The following is a 20,925-nucleotide window of genomic DNA, read 5'->3' on the forward strand; positions in this document are numbered from 1 at the left end:
TAATGTAGGCAGTATGTGTAAAATACTTTCTTTTTTTTTTTATGAAAAATCAGAAGTACATTTTGGTCATAAATATTGCTAATGGAATTATATAGATTAAATTCAATACATTTTATTCATTCACACAACGTTACTAGGTTCCAGACCTGCCTTCAGTCTGTGCGTTGCTTGGTGATACATGAGGTTTGAAGCTTTGACTTCTGTTTTAATAGAGAATAGTATCCCAACTAAACTAGCAAATGTAGCTCTGAAACGAATGTTGGCGGGTACTATAACTTGTATAAACCATCATCACAATCACAATGGTGCAGCAGTACTAAATATCTGATGAGAGCCTTCAGTACAGCAGCGCTCTTCCTCTCGTGACATTGCTTAAATGGCATATTAACCGAGCACCAAGGCTCAGTCTTAAAGCGAGTTTAACGAAAAGTAACACTATGAATAATGATCGAGTAGGCTCATTATATCCATTCACGGCCTCTGGCTTTTATGGCTCCACGAATGAGTTCATTGCCCTCATCCATCTGTTTGAATCTAGCCTACATGCAGTATCCACTTCTCTACATAGAGTCCGTCTCCTCTACCGAAGCACCTGCTCACAGTCACACACATCTAACTGACACACTACTGGCGCGAGGCTGCTGAGCGAACACTGGAGTCGGAAGTTGCAACGCGTCGTGGAACCTCAAACCGCGTCATACGCGACACAGACGTAAGGCGCGTTCCTCTGAATACGAGCTTTATTGTTTAGACGAGATTTCATTAACGGACTGTCACGGCTGTGAACGGATTTGATGGATCACCTATCCCGTGCGTTTCCAAGAAGCGGGTGACCATGCAGCGCGCGTTTACGCAGAGCTACCTCATTGTCTTACTGAAATGATTTTGGGTAACCTAGCTGAAACACCTGCTTGAAAACAACGCACTTATTTACTCAGAAGAGTGAGAGCAGGAGATGGTGAGGCTTCTCGTGTAACGGGATGAAGGTCTGCGCGTCTTGCCAACACTCTATGGATTCGTCTTTACAGTGTTGTGTATGTCGGAGCGACTGAACCCAGAGGTGTCCTGTCAACCCGAAGCCCGCTGATTTAACTCAAGTTTTGGTTCCATTTAAACTGTTTAGTCGTGACCATGCCCGTCAGTGCCATGCCGAGGGGTCGGTCTCTGAGCCCGGTATCTCTGTCCCGCAGCCTCACGCGGCTGAGGGAGTTTCGAACCCGGACTCGCATCATGCTTTCTCTGGGAGTTTCACAGATGGTGCTCGGCAGTCTCATTTTGGCTGTCAGTTTCGCCGCTTTGGCCCTCACTACGTCTCCGAGGGTGAGACATTCGTGTCCCTTTTGGGCTGGATTCTCGGTAAGTTGCCTTTATTATGTTACGATAGTGTGTTTTTGCGAGTTTCCCCTGAACAGAGGGGTGATATTACGCGCCGTTTGTGACCCCCGGCACCTGCAGAGTCAGCGTTCGCATCACGCGCGCATCATTCTTAGTTTATAATTCAATTCTATGGCTCATCATCGAGAGCCAGCGGTACAATATTCATCAAATGCCAAATTAAGTAGCCTAGAAATAATTCGGGGGGCAGAGGGACTCTTTGAAGCTGCTTTATTGCTTGCATGGGCTCAGGTGAGCTCACCTATGAATGAAAGGATGTGTGTTTGGTGAATTGCCTCTTATAATGCAGCCAAATGCTTAAGATCAGACACGTTCATTTGCACTTCACTTATATGCCTGTTGATGTGTGAAAGTGTTTCAACAGGCTGTTTCTGGCTATTGATTAATGCATCCTTGTTAGATTTTCAGACAGGATAATTCTGTACATTAATCACAATAAGAGCACGTCTTTTCCACAGTGTCTGGCCACAGTATACACTTTTAAAAATGGCTAGGTATATTTAAAGGTGTCATATGATGCGATTTCAGATTTTCCTTTCTCTTTGGAGTGTTACAAGCTCTTGGTGAATAAAGAATATCTGTGAAGTTGCAAAGACTAAAGTCTCAAATCCAAAGAGATATTCTTTATAAAAGTTAACACTTGTCCACGCCCCCCTGTGATGGTTTGTTCTAACACGCCCCTACATATCTATGTCAGTATGTGGGAAGATTTGCATAATGGCGCCCAGATGTTCATGCAAAGAAAGAAGGCGTACCTTTTATTCTCCTTGTAGTTTTGTTGTTGCCGCCGCTGCCATGTCGTATAGACGCTGTGTGTTTCACTGTGAAAGCGAAACTACTTTGTTTGGGCTTCCAAAAGAGGACGATATCTGCCTGGAGCTGATCTGTGCTGGTCACTGAGGAAATACATAAACTTTGCACTGTGGATCACTGAATCGGCTTTCACCGTGGACGAAGCGGTGTCCAGCCCGGGGTCGTCACATCTGGTTGCTGCAAGACCAAAGTACGCTCCTTCGTAGAATCCGCCTGCCGCACCGTGTTCAAGCCGCCTGCTAGTGATGCGCGGGTCAGATTTTTTTTTTAACCCGCGGGTCCCGCTTTTATGAAATTATTTGGCCCTCCCCAGCCCGCTCCGCAAATAAAATAAAATTTCTTTACCCGGGCCAACCATTATGAGACGACCCGCGCATCACTACCGCCCGCTTCTGCTCACTCAAGGCTGTGGTGTGTGACACTGTTTCGTTGAGAAAGCGAAACTACTTTGTTTTTGCCTTCCAAAAGAAAACACGACTAGAAATCATGTTTATATCACGTTTATAATGGGTTTTTTATGTTTTTGTCTCATCGCTCGGGCCGGACAAGGCATCACAATATGTTAAGAGGCGTAACATTTCCGTCACAAGCTTGAGGCATTCGGTCAATCACAACGCTGGCCAATCAGAGCACACCTCGCTTTTCAGACCGATGAGCCTTGTGAAAATCAACACGTTTCAGAAGGCGGGGCATAGAGGAGAAACAATAATGTACAGTATGTGGAAAATTATGTTTTTTTTTTTTTTACCTTAAACCGCATAAGCACATTTCATTACACCAAATACACAAAATAATGGTTTTTTTAGTAGCATCATATGACCCCTTTAATTTATAGAGTTTTCTTGTCTTATGTAAATATAAATGTTGATTTTTGTATGTTATAACTGACATGTTGCCCATATTTTGTTAATATGTTTGTTGTTTTACCCAGCTGCTTCTTGCATTGCATTTCAAGGAGGTTGGCATGCTTTGTTTCTATTGATACCTAGATTGAGATTATAAGGCTCAGAAAGAAGCTCTGAAATTTGGGAGATGTAAACTAGTTCAAGTAAAACCCAGTGTGATTTTAGCTAATGTAAGTCTATTTTAATTCCTTTTTTTATGTCAATTGAAATGTCTGCTGGATATGTGCATTTGGATACATCACCTTACACAACCCTCTGATTCATCTTTACAGGACACTGTAAAAGGAAGTTTTGTAGGACAGTATTTAACACCTTAAAATTTAATGTCGTACTGTAAATATTTATGAAGGCACACACTCTTGATTTCTTCCTATAGAAGGCGTATGTAAAAGCTCAGTGGTGTTAATTATGGTTGTGAAAATGTAATATAGATGGGACAGGGATATGTGGTGGCAAAGATAACCAGCCTTGGGGTCAGAGGTCAAACAACAGGGCTCACTGATCATTCTCCAGACGTGCTGTATTGCATGCAGCAGATAAGTAAATGTGTCTCTGAGAAAGCTCAGCTGCTTCTTGTATCAGTATGGTTTCATAGTTTTTCTTGTAGATGTATACTGCAGGTGCAGGGGATTAGCTGGTTTTAAATATCTAATAGGGTGTTGGGATAGATTTTGCTCCTCTGGGTTGTGTTGGGGCAGATCGCCGTGTCAGAGCCTGAGGTCATAGCTCCAGTGAGCTGGTGAACATGCTGTGCTCCTCACAGGAGTGGGCTGAGCGGCTGGAGCATAATGGAGCTCTGCAGAATCACTTACCAATCAGAGTCTGGATTAATGGTGTGGTCTTGAGTGAGCTGAGCAGGGGGGTGAACAGCATGTGTGTATGTCCTTGTGCAAGGGGGAAATGTAATGATTTAAAGTGTTCAAAATGTATCTGTGCTGCCATTTCTTTACATCACCTACCTACAGTACATTACAAGAACTGTTTTGGGTTCTGCAGAGATCCTTTCAGTAAACAGTTCTTAAAGAACCATTTTTGTCTTAGTGTGAAGAACATTTTAATAATTTAAGAAAAAATGTTCAACTATAAAGAAGCTTTTTTGTGCATTATAAAGGTTCCATGGATGTTAAATGTTTTTTATAGAACCATAGATGCCAATAAAAAAGCACCTATCCAATGTTAGCACTAGTTAGTTATTTTTCTGTTTATTTGCATTTATTATGCCACGCTAATCTTTTTTCTTTTTAGGATGCCCAGTATATTGGTATATTTGGTATTTTTATTTTACCAATTATCTATCTGTCTGTCTGTCTTTCTTTAAAATAATTAAGCACAAATATTCCATGTCTCTATGGTAATATAACGTCCTAAAATGCATGTGTATTATTTTTTATATAAAACAATTAGAAATGTTCTTTTATATAGTTTTAGGTGGAGTATAGCATGTTAAACTGTAGAATATTGCTGTCACTGCTTTACTCTGACTCGATGTCAGAAAAAAATGTATAATAGTGGTATCTAGTTGTTGCTGGGGCAGTACCCTCAAAGTACCTCTTTGTAACGTCCAAATTGTGCACATTAGTATCTTAGGGGGACATACAACAAAGGTGTACCTTGAGTATACTGCCACATTGACTAGCAAAGGCACAATTTTTGTACATTTTTTAAAGAGAGAACAGAGCAGAGGCTGAGGAAAAGGAGCAGAAAAAGATAAAAAAAACCTGTCTCATTCTTTTTTCTGGTAAGACTTAAGGTTAACAGTTAAGGTCATGTTAAGAACCCCCTACATGTTCCCCTCCTCATCTCTCATCCCTCTTTCTTTGCTGTAACATCAGAAAGACACAGAGAACCTGCATCAAGTCTCTGACCACAGCAGCGTGGCCTGGTCAGCAGAACTCTGACTTTTTGTGTGTGTGTGTGCGTCTGCACAAAAGTATTTAGTTAATCCACCTTCATGTGAAAATTTAAAGGGGTCATATGACGTTGCTGAAAAGAACATTATTTTGTGTATTTGGTGTAATGAAAGGTGTTTATGCGGTTTAAGGTAAAAAAAAAAAACCCATTATTTTCCACGTAATGTAGATTATTATTGCTCCTCTATGCCCCAACAATGCGCTGATTTTTGCAAAGCTCATCGTTCTGAAAAGCGAGGTGTACACTGATTGGCCAGTTATCCAGTGCTTTTGGATTGGCCGAATACCTCAAGTGTGTGACAGAAATGTTATGCCCCTTGCCATACTGTGATGCTGTGTGTCCCGGCGCGACGAGACAAAACCAATTAAACACATTACAAATGAGGCATTTGTTGCATCCAGTGGGGACATATTTACTGATGATAATGACTTATACTGTCTTTTTATGCATTATCCAGTGGGGACATATTTACTGATTTTAAACCATGTCTGCATTTGTGATCGGAGAAACAACAAACAAGCGCTACTCTACACTGCTCCAAACTCGCATTTGAATAGTAAGTGGCAAATTCTTTAAATATGAAAACGTAGTTATAGGCTGTGAGTCAGAAGCGCCAGACTGTCCTTACAAAGTTGGAATTGCCCCACTTTATAGAAACAACCTTTGTGCCACAGCCGGCATTGTAGGCTACTCTCCCAGGAAACAGTCCTCCATGAAATGCACTGCACACACTCAAATATTTGGGTTTAACAGTTTTGGAACAGTGTTGTAAATACAACTTAACCACTGATTTCTAGTTGTGTCCTCTTTTGGAAGATCAAACAAAGTAGTTTAGCTTTCACAACAAAACTCACAGCGTCTCCACAACACGGTGCCGGCAGCAACAATATTACAGCGAGAATAAAAGTTATGCCTTCTTTCTTTGCGTGAACATTTGGGAGGCGTTATGCAAATCTTCGCACATTGTGACATAGACATGCGGGGGCGTGTTAGAACGAGCCATTTTAGGTTTTAGTGGGGGATTGTTGAGTTTTATTTTGTATATATTTTTTGTTTTGGTTCTTTGGTTTTTGTCTTTGCAACTTTAGGGGATCTTATCTATGCACGAACAGCTTGTAACACTCCAAAGAGAAAGGAAAACTTGAAATCACATCATATGACCCCTTTAACTCATGCCTCTCTTTCTTTTGCTATGCAACAGTCCATTTTGTTATTCTGTTCAAACACAGTTCCTTTCATTCAAGGCTCATCACGGTCTGGAGGAGAGAATCTTCAGTGTTGGTAGGAATATGGCAGAAGGGTGTTGGAACTCTGACAGCCATAAACTGACATGCCACCAGGGTAACAAAATGAGCCCTGACAGGCTTATATGAGATGACCCTCTGTCATATAACATTCCACGCAGACCTGAACTGTTTCCTCTTGAATCTAGCAATACTGGAACTGAAAAAATTACCAGAACTGTGTCTGTGAGTGAGTGATGCAATAAGTGTGTCCAGTCCACGTTCTTTGAAAAGTTTGATTTCAGTCAGTCTAAACTTTTTTTTCAAACCAAATCAAAATCTACCCTGCTTTCTTTAAAGTTGCAGATAAGCCAGTCGTATTTAGATCTGCCATTCTGGTATGAAACTGGTCTTTCTGGTATTTTTCACAATTCAATCATCAAACAATGCATAAAATCCATTCACCTTACTTTTTTCTTTTTTGAAAGCCACTTGAGTTAAATGTGAACAACTTTTTTTTTTTTTTCTGGATAAATTGGGCCATATACATAACACTACATCAAACTCCTTAACAAACTGACTCCCCCCTCAGGGTCTGGGAGAGGTCTTGTAGGAGTTCATCTATTAATGCAACTATCCCCTGTATGGGGAAAGTGGATTATACTGTCAGGGTACAGTACAGTACCTTGGTTGAGTGTGCCCTGCTGCTCCACCCCAATGCCTCCTGAACAGTGGACGGACCAATCCGTACCACCCCAGCACCAACAACCCCCTCCTCCTCCTCCTCAGACTACAGTTGACCTCTGTGACTTGAACAGGTATTCAGTGCAAAATTTTGATTATGCATTGTGTCACATGCTCAGACAGACAGACTTTATCTTGACTACACAAAAACTACACAACGGCACAAAAAGTGTATCTTGATTATAACCGCATGTAGACTGCACGTTGTCTTAGTGTCAGTCTCTTTTCAGTTTTGCAGAAATGTATTTAGAGGTGTGTATTTCAAATGAGCCTATGTTGGTATGCTGTATGTTTGAATGTGGGTAGTTTGTAATGTTTGCAACAGCATTTAGCGAATTTCCAGCAAAGCATCCCACAAAACCTTCTCTCACTCACTGTATAATCCCTGAGTCAGTTAGCAGGTTAGAGGGAATCCTGTTGCAGGGCTATCCGGAGGTGCCCTTTTTCCCATTATCCCCCACAGAGAGAAGGCGATCTGAAGTAGCCCTGTTGCTCTGGATGGCCACTCTGGGATGAAACTCATTGCAGTGCATCATTTGAAAAGGGAGTTAGCAACAAGGGCAAACCTGACTGACAGTTACACATGGCATACAGTTAAGGATGAACATCAGGTGTAAACAGATGTACTATTGTTTGGTTGGTTGCAGTAGTGTGTTAATGTGTTCTCTGAAATGCACCTATGTCGGTTTCATTGGGGGCAGCTGTGGCCTAATGGTTAGAGATTTGGACTTGTAACCAGAAGGTTGCAGGTTCGAGTCTCGGTGCTGGCAGGAGTTGTAGGTGGGAGGGAGTGAATGAACAGCGCTATCTTCCACCCTCAATACCCATGGCTGAAGTGCCCTTGAGCAAGGCACTGAACCCCCAGTTGCTCCCCGGGCGCTGGATATATAGCTGCCCACTGCTCCGGGTGTGTGTTCACGGGGTGTGTTCACTTCTCACTGCTGTGTGTGTGCACTTGGATGGGTTAAATGCAGAGCACCAATTTCGAGTATGGGTCACCATACTTGACAAATGTCACGACTTTCACTTTTTTTTTTCACTTTCACTTTCATGTGCCCTGCATCACTGAGATCTTTTAGATCTGAGTCCTTCTGAAGGCATTGCAGAAGAAGGTTGAGAAAAAGGATGATGTGTGTATTAATTGTTTTATTCAACTGCCTCCTCATAAACTCCCACAGACTGTGTGAAATGGAAGAGCAAGTGCTCAAATATCACATCAGCTGTTGATTCATAAAACGTTTGTTTGTACATTTGATTGTTCATTTAATTATTTGTGTAATAAGTTCACATAGAATTGACAAACAGGATTTCCCAAACTGGGATTCATGAACCCTGCTTCTACAACGGACCCCACTCTTTTTTTAACAAACTAGGAAAGGTTTATATTGTCCATTTAAATAGAATATGAATCAGCATCAACCGTAATATCTGGCTCAGAATCTGTGCATCCCTAATATCATGTATGGCTCTTTACAGAAGTTTACATTTTTGTTAATTGATCCCGCATTCACAAGTGTCTGATGTCAGCTCCTCATCCGGCTGAGTTTGTGCTTCTGCTGTAGAGACGCTCTGTAGCTGGTCTGCACATTAGTCCATCATCAGAACTGAATCATGTAACACATCTGTAGAGACTGTAGAGAACCAGAGGAAAACATCAAACTCCAAGCCTCCTGCTTTTAGAAAACAAAACACTGCTTATAATTTAAAGTTCTTAAGCTTTTCTTTACCATGGTAGTATATTTGTTACCAGTGAGTAGGAATCCTTGTGTAGGCATCATGTGGTTCATACACGTGGCACTAAAACAATGTGGTCTAAATTAGACTGTTAATCAGGATGGGTGGGAGGGCCTGTGCTTTTAGTATGTCTGCCTGCGATAATGTGAGCGTTTGATAATGAGTGTGAGACTGGGTTTATTTCCAGAATTCCCATATGAGTGAACTCTCCCATCCCAGCTCTGAACTTTAACTTTTCCTTTCGGCTCTTCTAATCCATCCCTGTCTTTTCCCTTCCTCTTCAAGCCAGCACACCCACAAAAAAAAAAAAAAACACTGTCAGTTCTTCCAAGCTCAGCTTAAACAGCTCATTTCATTGTGGTCACCACTGTTTGTTTACTCTGTCCCAGAATTCATCTCATACTTTGCAGGGGAGGAACCTCTGTTGTCTCCACTCACTATTTTGGATTATTTTGCTTGTGCATTGCATTCTATACATCATACTTATCCTGTTGTTTCATTGTGACTTCTTTATGTGTGATAGAGAAGCCTCATTGGAACAAGAGAGAGGTGGACAAAAAGAATGGGTGAAACATGTGTTTGCAGTGTGACAGGGATTTTCACTGTGTTCTCTTTGGCAGGTTGTATTTTAAGGCTAAAATTGGTAAATTAATTCATATTCCAATCAAATTTTAACTATTATTTTATTTTAAACCATAGTTCCCAGATAATTCTGTAGATTTTTTTTAGCAGTTAGGCCTACATTACTTCAAGTTTTTGCATTTTATGCCCTAACTGAAAAATGCACTGTTCTTTAATCTGGACCAATAAAAAGACAAGTATTTGATAATGCAAGAGTTATCCTTCTGTTTTGCCATCCATAAGGATCTATCATTAAAAGAGTATAATTCCAGCAGTAAAACCTTATTCTAGAACCTTTTATGTACATATTCAAGTATCTGTCTCTGCATCATTAAAAGCTTTGATTAGTGATTAATGGTTCAGACACAGAGTTAAAGAGGAAAAATCGCCTTTGTGGTTTGTGTGTGGAGCTGGCAGAATTAAAACCTCTTTGCATACTAATTGGTAAATTACAAATTTGCCTGAGAGAAAAGGCCTGGATGGGAGTTGTTCATTTCCTGGGTTTGCTAAATTGCCTTGCGTAATTGTTTCTGAATATGAAACACGATTAAAGACTATGGAGGTGCGATAGATCTCATTTAATGAAACTTCTCAGGCGCAGGTGGCCATATTTAGATGAGATTTCCATGAGCAGTCCATGTGTAATCCATAATTCCTGCAAATGGCAGGTAATTAAAGGAAGTGCAACCGACACCTTGAAAGAATAATGCTTCCTAACTCACATGTCTACCAACACATCAATAATTCTCACTGTAGAAGGCTACAAATAACACTAAATAGATAGTTAAATGTGAGTTCACACAGTGAATGTATCTATGATAATCTCTTTCCGTGGAATGGAACTGCTCTGTCGTATGTTACCAGTTCCCTTTTAGCTTCATCTGCCCTAGAAATGCCCACTTAGACAGTAAAAGAACATATGATTGACATGTAACAAATAAGCACAGTTCATTTTGTTTTTATGTGTTTTTTAGGGACATGTTATCGTTATATCAAACCGGTACTTTTTAAACATGCCGCCTTTTCCACATGGACTGATGCACCTGACTCCTGGATGCTGCGTAACTAACAGTTATTGATGTACCAAAATCTCAGCAACCAAAAATAACAGCAAAAAATTCAGTTTCGGCCAAAACAGTTTTGCAGGATACATTGGCGTTTCTTTGATGACACATTTTGATTGTCTATTTTGTACACACAGGCTACAACAAGTAAACATGTCAGCAGTGTGGACACACTTCACCGTGACCAAAAATGATGCTAGAATACCAATATGTGAAATTTGTTTGTCTGGAATAACAAAAGATGGCTTAATTTTTTTATTATTATTATTTGAGAACGCAACAATCTGAACAGCATACCGAGTTCAGTTATGCAATTACTTTACCAGAATTTTACTTTATTTTCGGTTAATAAAGGCTAAATGTGTTTCAGCGCATCACTACTAACAGTTTTTCTTGCCACCCTGCTGGCACTTTGTTTGCATGCCATCTGAGATTAGTTACTTTTTGGAGCAAGTACTGTAAAACTTCATTCTCATTCTGTAAAACATTGGAAAAATGCTTTGTCAGGTAACCTAAAAATGAACTTCTGAAGTAACTAATGTCATTCAAGTCAAAAATACTGTATAGTTTAATTTTATTTTGTGTGCGTGAAAGCCTTTTTGTTTTCAGGGAAAGGAGTTGGTCTCATGCCTACACTCACTGGACACTCCTCGGATCAATCACTTTCCTCTGGAGGCTCCATTACTGAATTTGCTCTCACGTCACTTACAGTGTGCTCGATCAGTTAATTAGATGGATTCCGATCAATAATTCGATTTGCATGTTTTTCCCGCCTGGTTATTTTGTTTGTATCTCACAGCTTTGTAATGTTTGCCTTAGTCATTAATCTTTTGTGGTGACCTCATTTTTTGTGCACTTTCAGAAATCACTGCAGGTTACGAGCTCCCCTGTGAGCTTGAAAGCTGTTCAGGTGTCGGCGGTCAGTAGTAATTCATTTTCACTGTGCAGTTCTTTATTATAAGTAGGCTCATTTTTCCTATCGTCTGAGCGTCTCATCTCCAGGGACTATCCTTGCTACACTAATATTCGTCTCATTGCTCATCTGTTACTGTTACTTTCTCTCCATCACTTAAAGTAACATAGACTGTCCATCTCATCATAACTCTTGCCCTTGCCTGTCAGACACTTCTTTACAGTGCAAAACTTTTCAATAAGGATCATGACCTGAAGGTGAACCAACCATTTTATTTTATAGCAAATTTTTATATGGTAATTTTTTTAATACACAACTTTTTTTTTTTTTTTTTTTAATCCTATAAAATATTTTTGCTTTATGTTCTAAAGCAGAAAGAAAGTCCCACAGGTTTGGAACGACATGAGGGTGTGAATGATGACAATTAATGATGACATTTTTTTGGGTGGACTATTCCTTTTAAAATGTACTAGTTTGTAGAAACTAACATTTCAAACCTAGATTAATAAACGTTGTAAAAGTATTATTCATTGTTAGTTTATTGAACCTTATTGTGTTACCGATGAGACTTTTAGCAAGCAAAGCTCAATTATACATTGTATAAATTTCTAACAAACAGCAAAAGATTATTTTGATGCAAGGAAACCTGCAGGCAAGAAGAGGATTAACATTTTTACAAGCTTTCCACCTCACTCTGTAAACCATAAAATACATATTGATCCCAAATAAGAGATATACAGTATGCTGATCTATGCCAAAGGGCATGAATATAAATCTAATGAGCTTTAGCATGAAAAAGCTTGAGCTCCTGCCCAGGCAAAACTGAGAAGTTGGCATAATAAGATCAACTCGTATGGTTAGCCTTACTCCGGAGGTATTAGCTTCCATTTGGTGGGCTGCCCGTCAAAAAACCAGGCCAAGGGCTAGGATCTGCTGCTCGCCACCGTCTGCAGTGGGTGCTTTGGATGTCTGCGCCTTGGATAATGCACCTCAGATCTCTTTGCAGACGCCAACTGCCTCTCAGATCTGAGTTAAAGGATTGCATTCAGTGTCTGCTGTCAAAGTGATCTGCTCCTGAGGCTGTCGTGCATCATTAAGACATGTTTGGATCTGGCTAGCGCACCTGCACTGGGGTTCTGATGATCAAATGCAACATACAGCACACTCAACCTTTTACATCACCGGTGGCTTTGAATGTTGACCCTGAGTGACATGATGAAAGATACTTCTTGTAATTATTAAGGATATCTATTCTACGCACACACTCTCATACATTTATGAGAGATAACGGAGTGTTTGACGACAGAGAAAGAGAGAAATATTGCTCTAGAATACCAATACAGACGCATTTTTCTGTTGTTGTGGAAATCCATTTCAAACTTTTGTTGCTCCCAGTGCAGTTAAAGATTGAAGCTAAGCATCTAAAGAGTTGTGTATTGTGTCTGTATGTGAGCTCAAGGGATGAGTCAGAGCTATTATGAGGCTGTAGATTTAACAGCAGCCTGTGGTGTGCTGCAGCTTCGGAGTGATAAATCTCGTAGGCTATTAAAGACATTTTCCCGTCGTGGACTGCAGATGTGTTAATGACTACACTCCCCTTTCTCCTGCTCCTTAAACCCCACAGATGCACACAACGCGGACCTCACACATACAGTGTATTACTGTCTTGCAGACGTTTGTGCTTGTGAACGATTTGTGTGGTTCAAGTCCTATGACCTGTTGTGTTCACCCTCTTGTGTGTGGTGTTTCTTATATATACTTCCAGTGGATGGTAAAAATGGAGCTTTGATTTGTGAATGCGTGTGTATGTGCTGGTCTGAGTCAGTATTTTGTGTGTGTGTGTGTTTGAGATTTTTTTTTATGACAAAGATTATTTTAAATCAACTTCATACAGTATATGGATTACAAGCTGGTCTAATACAGGCAGAATCTGCAACACCATTCAAAAGTTTGGGGTTGGTAAATTTATTTACTTTTTTTTAAGGCTGCATTTATTTTTCAAAAATACAATAAAACAGTCATATTGTATTTTAGTATTTGTTTTTAAATATTCTATTTGAATATATTTTAATTTGTAATTTATTCCTGTGATAGTAAAGCTGAATTTCAGCAGTCATTACTCTTGTCTTCAGTGTCACATGATCTTCAGAAATGCTGATTATTATTATCAGTGTTGAAAACAGTTGTGCTGCTTAAGATTTTTGTGGTAGGTTATTATTTGATTAAAAAATACTTGAAATAAAAATTCATTTAATTTCAAGGGGTCATTTAAATGTTCTTTGCTGACTAGATTTTTATATATATATATATATATATATATATATATATATATATAGCAATAGCACATATATATATATAAATTTTTAATAATTTCTTTAACAAATCTTACAGACCTTAAACTTGGTAACAGTGGTAGTGTACCTACATGCACCTTCATTTATTTGCAGTACAAATGCAGTTGTTTTATGTGCCGTTTTTAACTTGTATTTTTTCAAATAAAAAGGAAATTTGAGTGCAGTTGGGCGTATGAGCAATATGGAAACAAATGTTCACAAAATGTCAGTGACTGCATATATGTCAGAGAGCTTTTCCACACCATCAGCTCTCACACTAGAAAAAAGGTGCCATGAAGATTTATACAAATCTGATGGAGTGTTATTGTTTCTCTGTCTGTTTACGCTTAACGGTAAAAGTGTATCTCTTTCTCTAGTTTGTGTAAAGGAATAGTTCATACCAAAATTTTGTCATAATTACGTATCTTTATGTTGTGCAGACTCTGTGTTATATTTGTTCTTCTGTGAAACACAATTGGAAAAATGACAAAGTAACCAACCATATGCATTAAGCATTATATTCCACATCTTCTGACACCATACCATAGTTTAGTGTGAGAGTTTAATTCATTCTGACTTCTGTATAACACAAAAGGAGATCTTGTCCACCATAGCTCTCAAATCTCATTCACGCTTGTGCATATTCAAACATGGCATCAGGAGTGACGTCAGTGATGCCAAATGCTTGGCATCAGATTCAGAAGAATAACAAAGTGTAAGAAATGGTAAAACTATTTGCGCTACAATCCAGTTAAGTCCAAACCAACCAGTCCAATTCAGTTATGATTCTGATAATAAATGAAAATACTTTGATACCAGTTTTTAACCATTTTTATGATACTTTTATGGAGCTCTTTTGTTCTTTCTGGAGCTTAACAGCCCTTCTTCACTATGCTTTCAGTATGTGAAAATTATATTGATCAATGTTCTTCACAAAATCTGACTATTCTGGTGAACAGAATATATAAATAAAGGTTTTAGGTTTTATAAATACAAGTTTAGAACAACTGGTATATGAGGGCAAGTAAATAATTTCTTGTTTAGAAAGGTACAGTTGTGTATTTGTAACACGAGCAGAATTCTTTCCAGTATAAAATGTTTGTAGTCGGCGATATGTTGGCAGTTAGCAGACAGCTGACACTCCTGGACCAGGACCAGGTCAATAGGTCAATGCTGTGTATGAGCGTAACCCACGCCACATAAACGGACTGTCCTGGGTCAGGTGGGGTTCTGTATTCATCCCAAATGAGTAAACAATCAGATTTGCTTCCACATGCTGCCACCATACTTTCACTCCACTTCCTTCTGACACAAAGAGGCTTTATGAGCCAAGCGTGGCCCTTTAGAAAGGCAGATCAATGGCATGCTGGATGTATGCCGCTCTTTTGTGCTCTGATTAGTAAAGTGGGCTTGTTGGGAAAGGGTGTGACCTGTGGTCTGAATACCAGCAGTGCACTGGGGTATGGCCATGTCATAGCAATGATGGTGAAAATTATTGAGTAAAGATACACAATACAAAGCTGTTCATTTTTGTGAGTTAGCTTTTTATGAGAGTGTCTGTCTTTTATAAATGTTCGCTTTGGGTTTTGCTTCTGAAAATGTAAATTATAGCAGGATAGTCAAGCTCAGTTATTCAAAGATTGCTGTAATGAAAAAGATGGAGAAAGATTGTCAAGTAGGGGAGAATGATTGTACATATTGATGCATTCAAGCCCTGAAGGTCGAGGAGATACACACTGTGGGTCAAGAGGTCAAACAGTTCTCCATTAATAATATAGAGGAGGGGGTCAATGGCCATGACAGCTCTTATATTATTCTAAAGAACTTGAGGTTATTGACATTGTTTACATCACAAGGCATCAAAACTGGCCAGATATTACACATATATACTGTCAGAACTCATAACTGCTGGCATCATGGGCTCTCTGTCGACATCTGTGTTGACACATTAAATTGAAAGTTACTTGTGGAGGAACACTGGGCCTTATTTACTAATAATTACGATGCCTAGCAAGATTTTATTTATTATTATTATTTATTTTATTTATTATTATTAATATTGTTTTAGTTTAATATTTAATACTCAGAAAAATACTAAATGAATGCTTTTGCTTAATATTTTTTTAAAAATTGTAAAAGATTTTCTTAAATGTGTCCTCTACTGAATAAAAGTATATATTTCTTAAAAAAAAAAAAAAAAATTACTGACCCCAGACTCTAAACGTTTTTTTTTTTTTATTGCTCATTTCTAAAGCCACTGATAGTGTGTCATTTATTATTATGATTATACTGTTTGATGAATAATGACTTCATGAAAAAAATTGTGCTGTAGAAACTTACACTAATTCACTTGTAACAAATAGATAAACAAACAAGAAATAGTGTACCCTTTAAAGAGAAAGTTTTGTAGTGAACTTAGTTTAGACAGCCCATGTTTCTTGAATTTCCCTAAACAGGAGATTAGCTCCAGGGTAGGAAGAGCAGAAGGAAATGATGTGACGAGCTAAGATGGATGTCCCATTAAAGGCTCTGTGTGGCACAGCATGGGGTGGGAGGAACAGACCGGACACATTATTGCTTCCCAGTAAGAAAAAGGTCCCAGGTCAGAGCTGTGGTCTAGCGCTTAGCATACGTGCTCCACATGTCAAGCACCAGGCTTCATGTCTATCCCAGTCACATTCTCCCTCTCTCTATCGTCCTTCACTTCTTTACTGTCTTTTCAATAACGTGGCAAAAACATTACATTTAAAAAGAAAAGGTCACCAGGGAATCCTCAGCATAACCCCATCAGCTTAATTTTTTATTTTTTTCAGAATATGCATCCACCTCCCTGGCCTTCTCACCTCTCTCTTCTTCTCCCTCATTTCACCCATAAAACTGGCTTAGCAGGGAGACGAGCAGCTTTATTAGCATTAGCGTGATTCAAGTGTATTTTCTGGAGTGGTGTGATTAATCAGACTGCCATGGCAATCGTTTATAATTCTTTCACCTGTCATGCTCGCACGAAAATCAAAGAATCCTCATCTTTCTGCCAGCATCAAAGCTCTGGCAAGGAAAATTAAATGTTACAATGTGCAAGAGACAGAAGAAGCTAAATTAAGAAGAAGAGTTCAAGTGATTCTGCTGACAAGACGTTTTGTTGATTTTTATCATCTTTCAAATGCACTTATTGCTTATAGAAAAGAAACACAAAAAACAGCTTTCACATGTAATTTTCATGAAATTGAGGCTTTTCAGTGTTATTTTATCATTGATACACTATTACAGTTTTTGTTAATATTTTGAATTAGATTTTATTTTTATTTTCCTGTTTTCACTTTAATTGTAAAGTTTTAGTAATTTTGTTGTTTTCATTAAAGTGTGAGAATTAACTTGCGCTAGTCCACGGATGCGCACGCGAATGCTGCGCATACTAGGCGCTTCAGATAAAAGCCTCAGCGGTTTAACAGCACTCGTCAGTGTCAAAATGACTGAGATGGCCAATCAAATCAAAGTAGGCAGGGTTTACTGTTCACAGAAGCACAGCGCAAATCGTCAGTTTAACGTCAAAGAGAGCGAGGTAAGATGAAGCTGCAGATCATTTAATATTAGTCAACTTTTAATGATACGTTTTACGATAGAAATGTTAAATGATCGACAGCTATATCCAGTGATGCAAAATGTTCTCAAATATGGCCATTTAGAGAGAGAGCGAGAGAGAGATGTGTAAATTGTCTGCGTCTGTCTCTCTCTACAAACAATGAAACTGAGTTTAGTAACTTAAAAAAACAGCGATTTTGCCCCCCTTGTTGCTGAGTAATATAATGTACGATTCAGTATCGATTAACAAAAAAAGCGTGGCAGCGCTGACAAGTTTATGAGCTTCTGAATGTTACTTTTTGTACAGCGCGATCTCAGATCTGTGTGTGCAAGTAGTGCGTGTGTATGTGCACGGTGCGATTGAGAGTAGATTATTGAAGGTTGTTAAACTGAACTGTTTTAATGCATTGGCCTTGTCACACACACACATATGTCACACTGTATATCTGTTTTTCAAAAAAAAAATTTTAACGTGTAAAAGGCAATTTATGAAAAAATCTTAAGAAACTATTTGCATGAAAATCAAACAGGCCTATTGTTTTTTTATCGTATCATTTAAAAATGTGTATGTACCGTATAAATACAGAATACTTTAAGGGGAGGGGTTGGGGTTGTTGGCACAGTGGTTAACAAGAAAAATTAAAAATGCCACTTCATGCCGAAAAGGTTGCCGACCCCTGATTTAAAGTAATGAAAATGCTTTTTATGGTTTTGGTTTTAGTTTTAGTTAGCGATAATAAACCTGCTTTTAAGTGTGCTTGATCCTTCCAATACACATTGCACCTAAAAAAGTCTGACTCCATCACTGTAATGATGCTTTAGCATCTCCATTTCACATCCATAATGGACATCACTCTTTAAATGCAGAAAAAAAGCAGGTAGATCTTAAATAAAGAAGTTAAGTAACAGATTCATCATGAAAGAGAAGAAAACATATGATACAGAGTAGTTGGTCCTGGCAGTAGTGTTATGAACTACAGAGAGATGCTGTTGGTCTTTGTCTCTTGGCTGAAATCACGGACGTACAGTACTGCCAGGATCCAGAAGAGAGGGAAGCAGCTCTGCAGGAGCGACTGTCCTCACCGGCCCTGACCTTTTAAAGCACCAACCACCTGGCCAAAACCTTTCCTGTCCAAACCACCAGTGGGAAACTGCTGAGGGTGTCTTATGAATGATGAGGAGGAGAGATTAAGATAGATGAGGGCGGAAAGAGACTATGAGTGTGTGAGAGAGAGATAGAATGGGAACAGGAGCAAAAAATGGGAGAGGAAGGCATTTAAATAGACACATTTTTTATAACCCTGTGACAACATTCCTCACAAGGAGGCCCACACGGAATCTGGGCCAATAAAAAAAAAAAAAAAACCGAGAGCTCAGCAGATTTCCACAGAATTGAAATTGGCCTGTCATTCACACAAAGTTTTGCACATCAGCCACCCATCACTGATTTGTTTATGAAATATCTTGACTAATTTGATAATGATTCCAGTTGCCAGTAACATTTTATCATATTTCCTTCAAATTCAATCCAGAATATGTTGCAGACTGTCTGTGCCTCCTCCTAAGTAAATTCAGCATAAAACACTTTTTTATTCCCCTGTAACTTGCGTGACCTCTCTCTGTGTCGCCTATCTCTGGTGTCAGGTCATGTGTCTGCTCTGATGTCTGCATGTCACTCTCACCTGCTTTTCCTAACCTGAGGCTGAGCAGCATGTAACTCACATTCTTGAGCTCCCACACTGTCTGACCTGTGAGGACGAGGCCGATGGTGCTGCTGCTTCTAATGCCTGATTAATAGCACTGGGCAAGCTGTGCTTCAGTTGAGTCAGTGGTACACACAACTGTGAATGTTAATGGAGGACTCACCCAGTATTTTTCAGTGAATTTTGCTTGGATTTGGTTGAATCTTATAGTTACACACGTCATCTTGTTAAATCAATTTCTCACATTGGAAAAAGTTTTAACTAGATGTGTGTTTCCACCAAGGTGAAGCCCAACTATCCCCACTATCTACAGTATAGTACACCACTATTAAAAATGTTTAGTTTTGCATCATATGTATAGTTTCAGATATAATACTTTTCAAATGTTTGGGTTCTGTATGATTCAGTAAGAATGAAGTCTCTTACCAAGACAGCATTTATTTGATCAAAAGTAAAGTAAAATCTATTAAATTGAAATATTGTTTGGTTTCTATTTTACTATATTGCAAAGTGTAATTTATACCTGTGATGGAAAAGCTGAATTTTCAGCTGCCATCACTCTATTACTCTAATAAGCTGATTTAGTGCTTAGGTAACATTTCTTTTTTTAATTTTGCAGACATATAAAATGTATTATCTCAGTTCCAAAATGAGACAGGATGTCTGATTGGACGGAAAACAAGAAACAAAACAAGTCAACACAACCTCGAAACCCCCCACCTACAATCCTCCCCAGAGGCCACACACATTTTATTTTTTAAATAAATAAAAATTCATAAATGTAAAAAACATATTTATTAATTAATTTAATTAATTAAAAAAACTTTTACCCCAAACGTTTGAAAGGTAATGTTATTTTAATACATTGTAGACAGTACAGTGAGCAAGAGTTTTTTTTATTTATTTTTTTTATAAAACGTATATTCATAAGCTGAAAGAAAATTAATATTTAAGTTTTCACAACAGCTTGCAGTAACTTTATACCATTATTGGTAATATTGCAGACTAATGTTTTTTTCTCATTTGAAAGATTCAGCTTATATTTCATTATTAAACATTTTTAGGATAGAAAAAAAAAGTTTTTCTACTTTCAAAAAGATATTAGGCTCTCTGGCCTATGGGTATTTGATGAGCATTTTCTACACAAAAATAACTTTGGGAACTGTGGGAGGGGCTATAACATGGATTCCCAACCCCCCAAAATAATCTTTATTTATTTATTTTTATTTATTTATTTATTTTTAACTCACCCAGAGTTCAATTGTAATTCTTCCGAGGAGCGGCCTGCTTCAGCACTCGTGACGTGGATCATTCAGCTGTTCCTCATATGCTCCCTGACAGCTGCATGGTTTGAAAATGGGGAAATGCCTGGATCCCTGCACACATAGCACAGGACTCGCCGCAGATCAGCACAGAGGCCCGAGGGAACCCTGAGATGCCAAATAACTGTGAAAGCAGAGAGTGCAGGATTCAGATACGGTGGAGAAGAAGAGAGGATGGCCGCACAGGAAGGAAAGAGGGAGAAACTTGATTACTGACACACACAAATGTACATGTGCAAAAGCCCACAGATTCAGCTGCTCTAATGACTTTTATATTTCCAAACATCATCATGTCCCTTTCATTAGTGGAGATGGTGGCCACCAGAACAGCTTGATGACGACTGCTGTAATTCTGCTAGCATGGATAGCAAGATACTTTAATATCTTGATTTGAGATATCCAAGGAGGCCTGACTTCAAAAAAGCCATTTTTAGTCATTATCAAATAATCAGTCTAGACATATAAAGTGTGAGCACTGTGTCTGCTATCGTGATGCAATACTCACCACCTACACTCTCTCTTCTCTCAGTGATGTGAGATATCCCTGTTATCTCATGTGTTTTTTGAGTGCAACTAAACTGTCCTCAGCAGCACATTGCTGCTGATCACATCCGCTGCTATTTCTTTTGATGGGAGACACAGAGCATCAAAACACATCAAAGCTT

General features: G+C 38.8%; 1 protein-coding gene across 1 annotated transcript in view; it reads left to right on the forward strand.

The window, feature by feature from the left end:
- Window positions 1–223: 223 nt before the first annotated feature.
- LOC109093108 (protein FAM189A1) overlaps window positions 224–20,925 on the forward strand; it is a 92,478-nt gene continuing 71,776 nt past the window's right edge. Inside the window, exon 1 of the mRNA XM_042760093.1 lies at window positions 224–1,356. Within this exon, the coding sequence (XP_042616027.1) occupies window positions 1,132–1,356 (225 nt within the window). The 5' untranslated portion in view covers window positions 224–1,131. The remainder of the gene's footprint in view (window positions 1,357–20,925) is intronic.

The sequence above is a fragment of the Cyprinus carpio genome, chromosome A7 (genome assembly GCF_018340385.1).
Source record: "Cyprinus carpio isolate SPL01 chromosome A7, ASM1834038v1, whole genome shotgun sequence".
Lineage (NCBI taxonomy): Eukaryota > Metazoa > Chordata > Actinopteri > Cypriniformes > Cyprinidae > Cyprinus > Cyprinus carpio.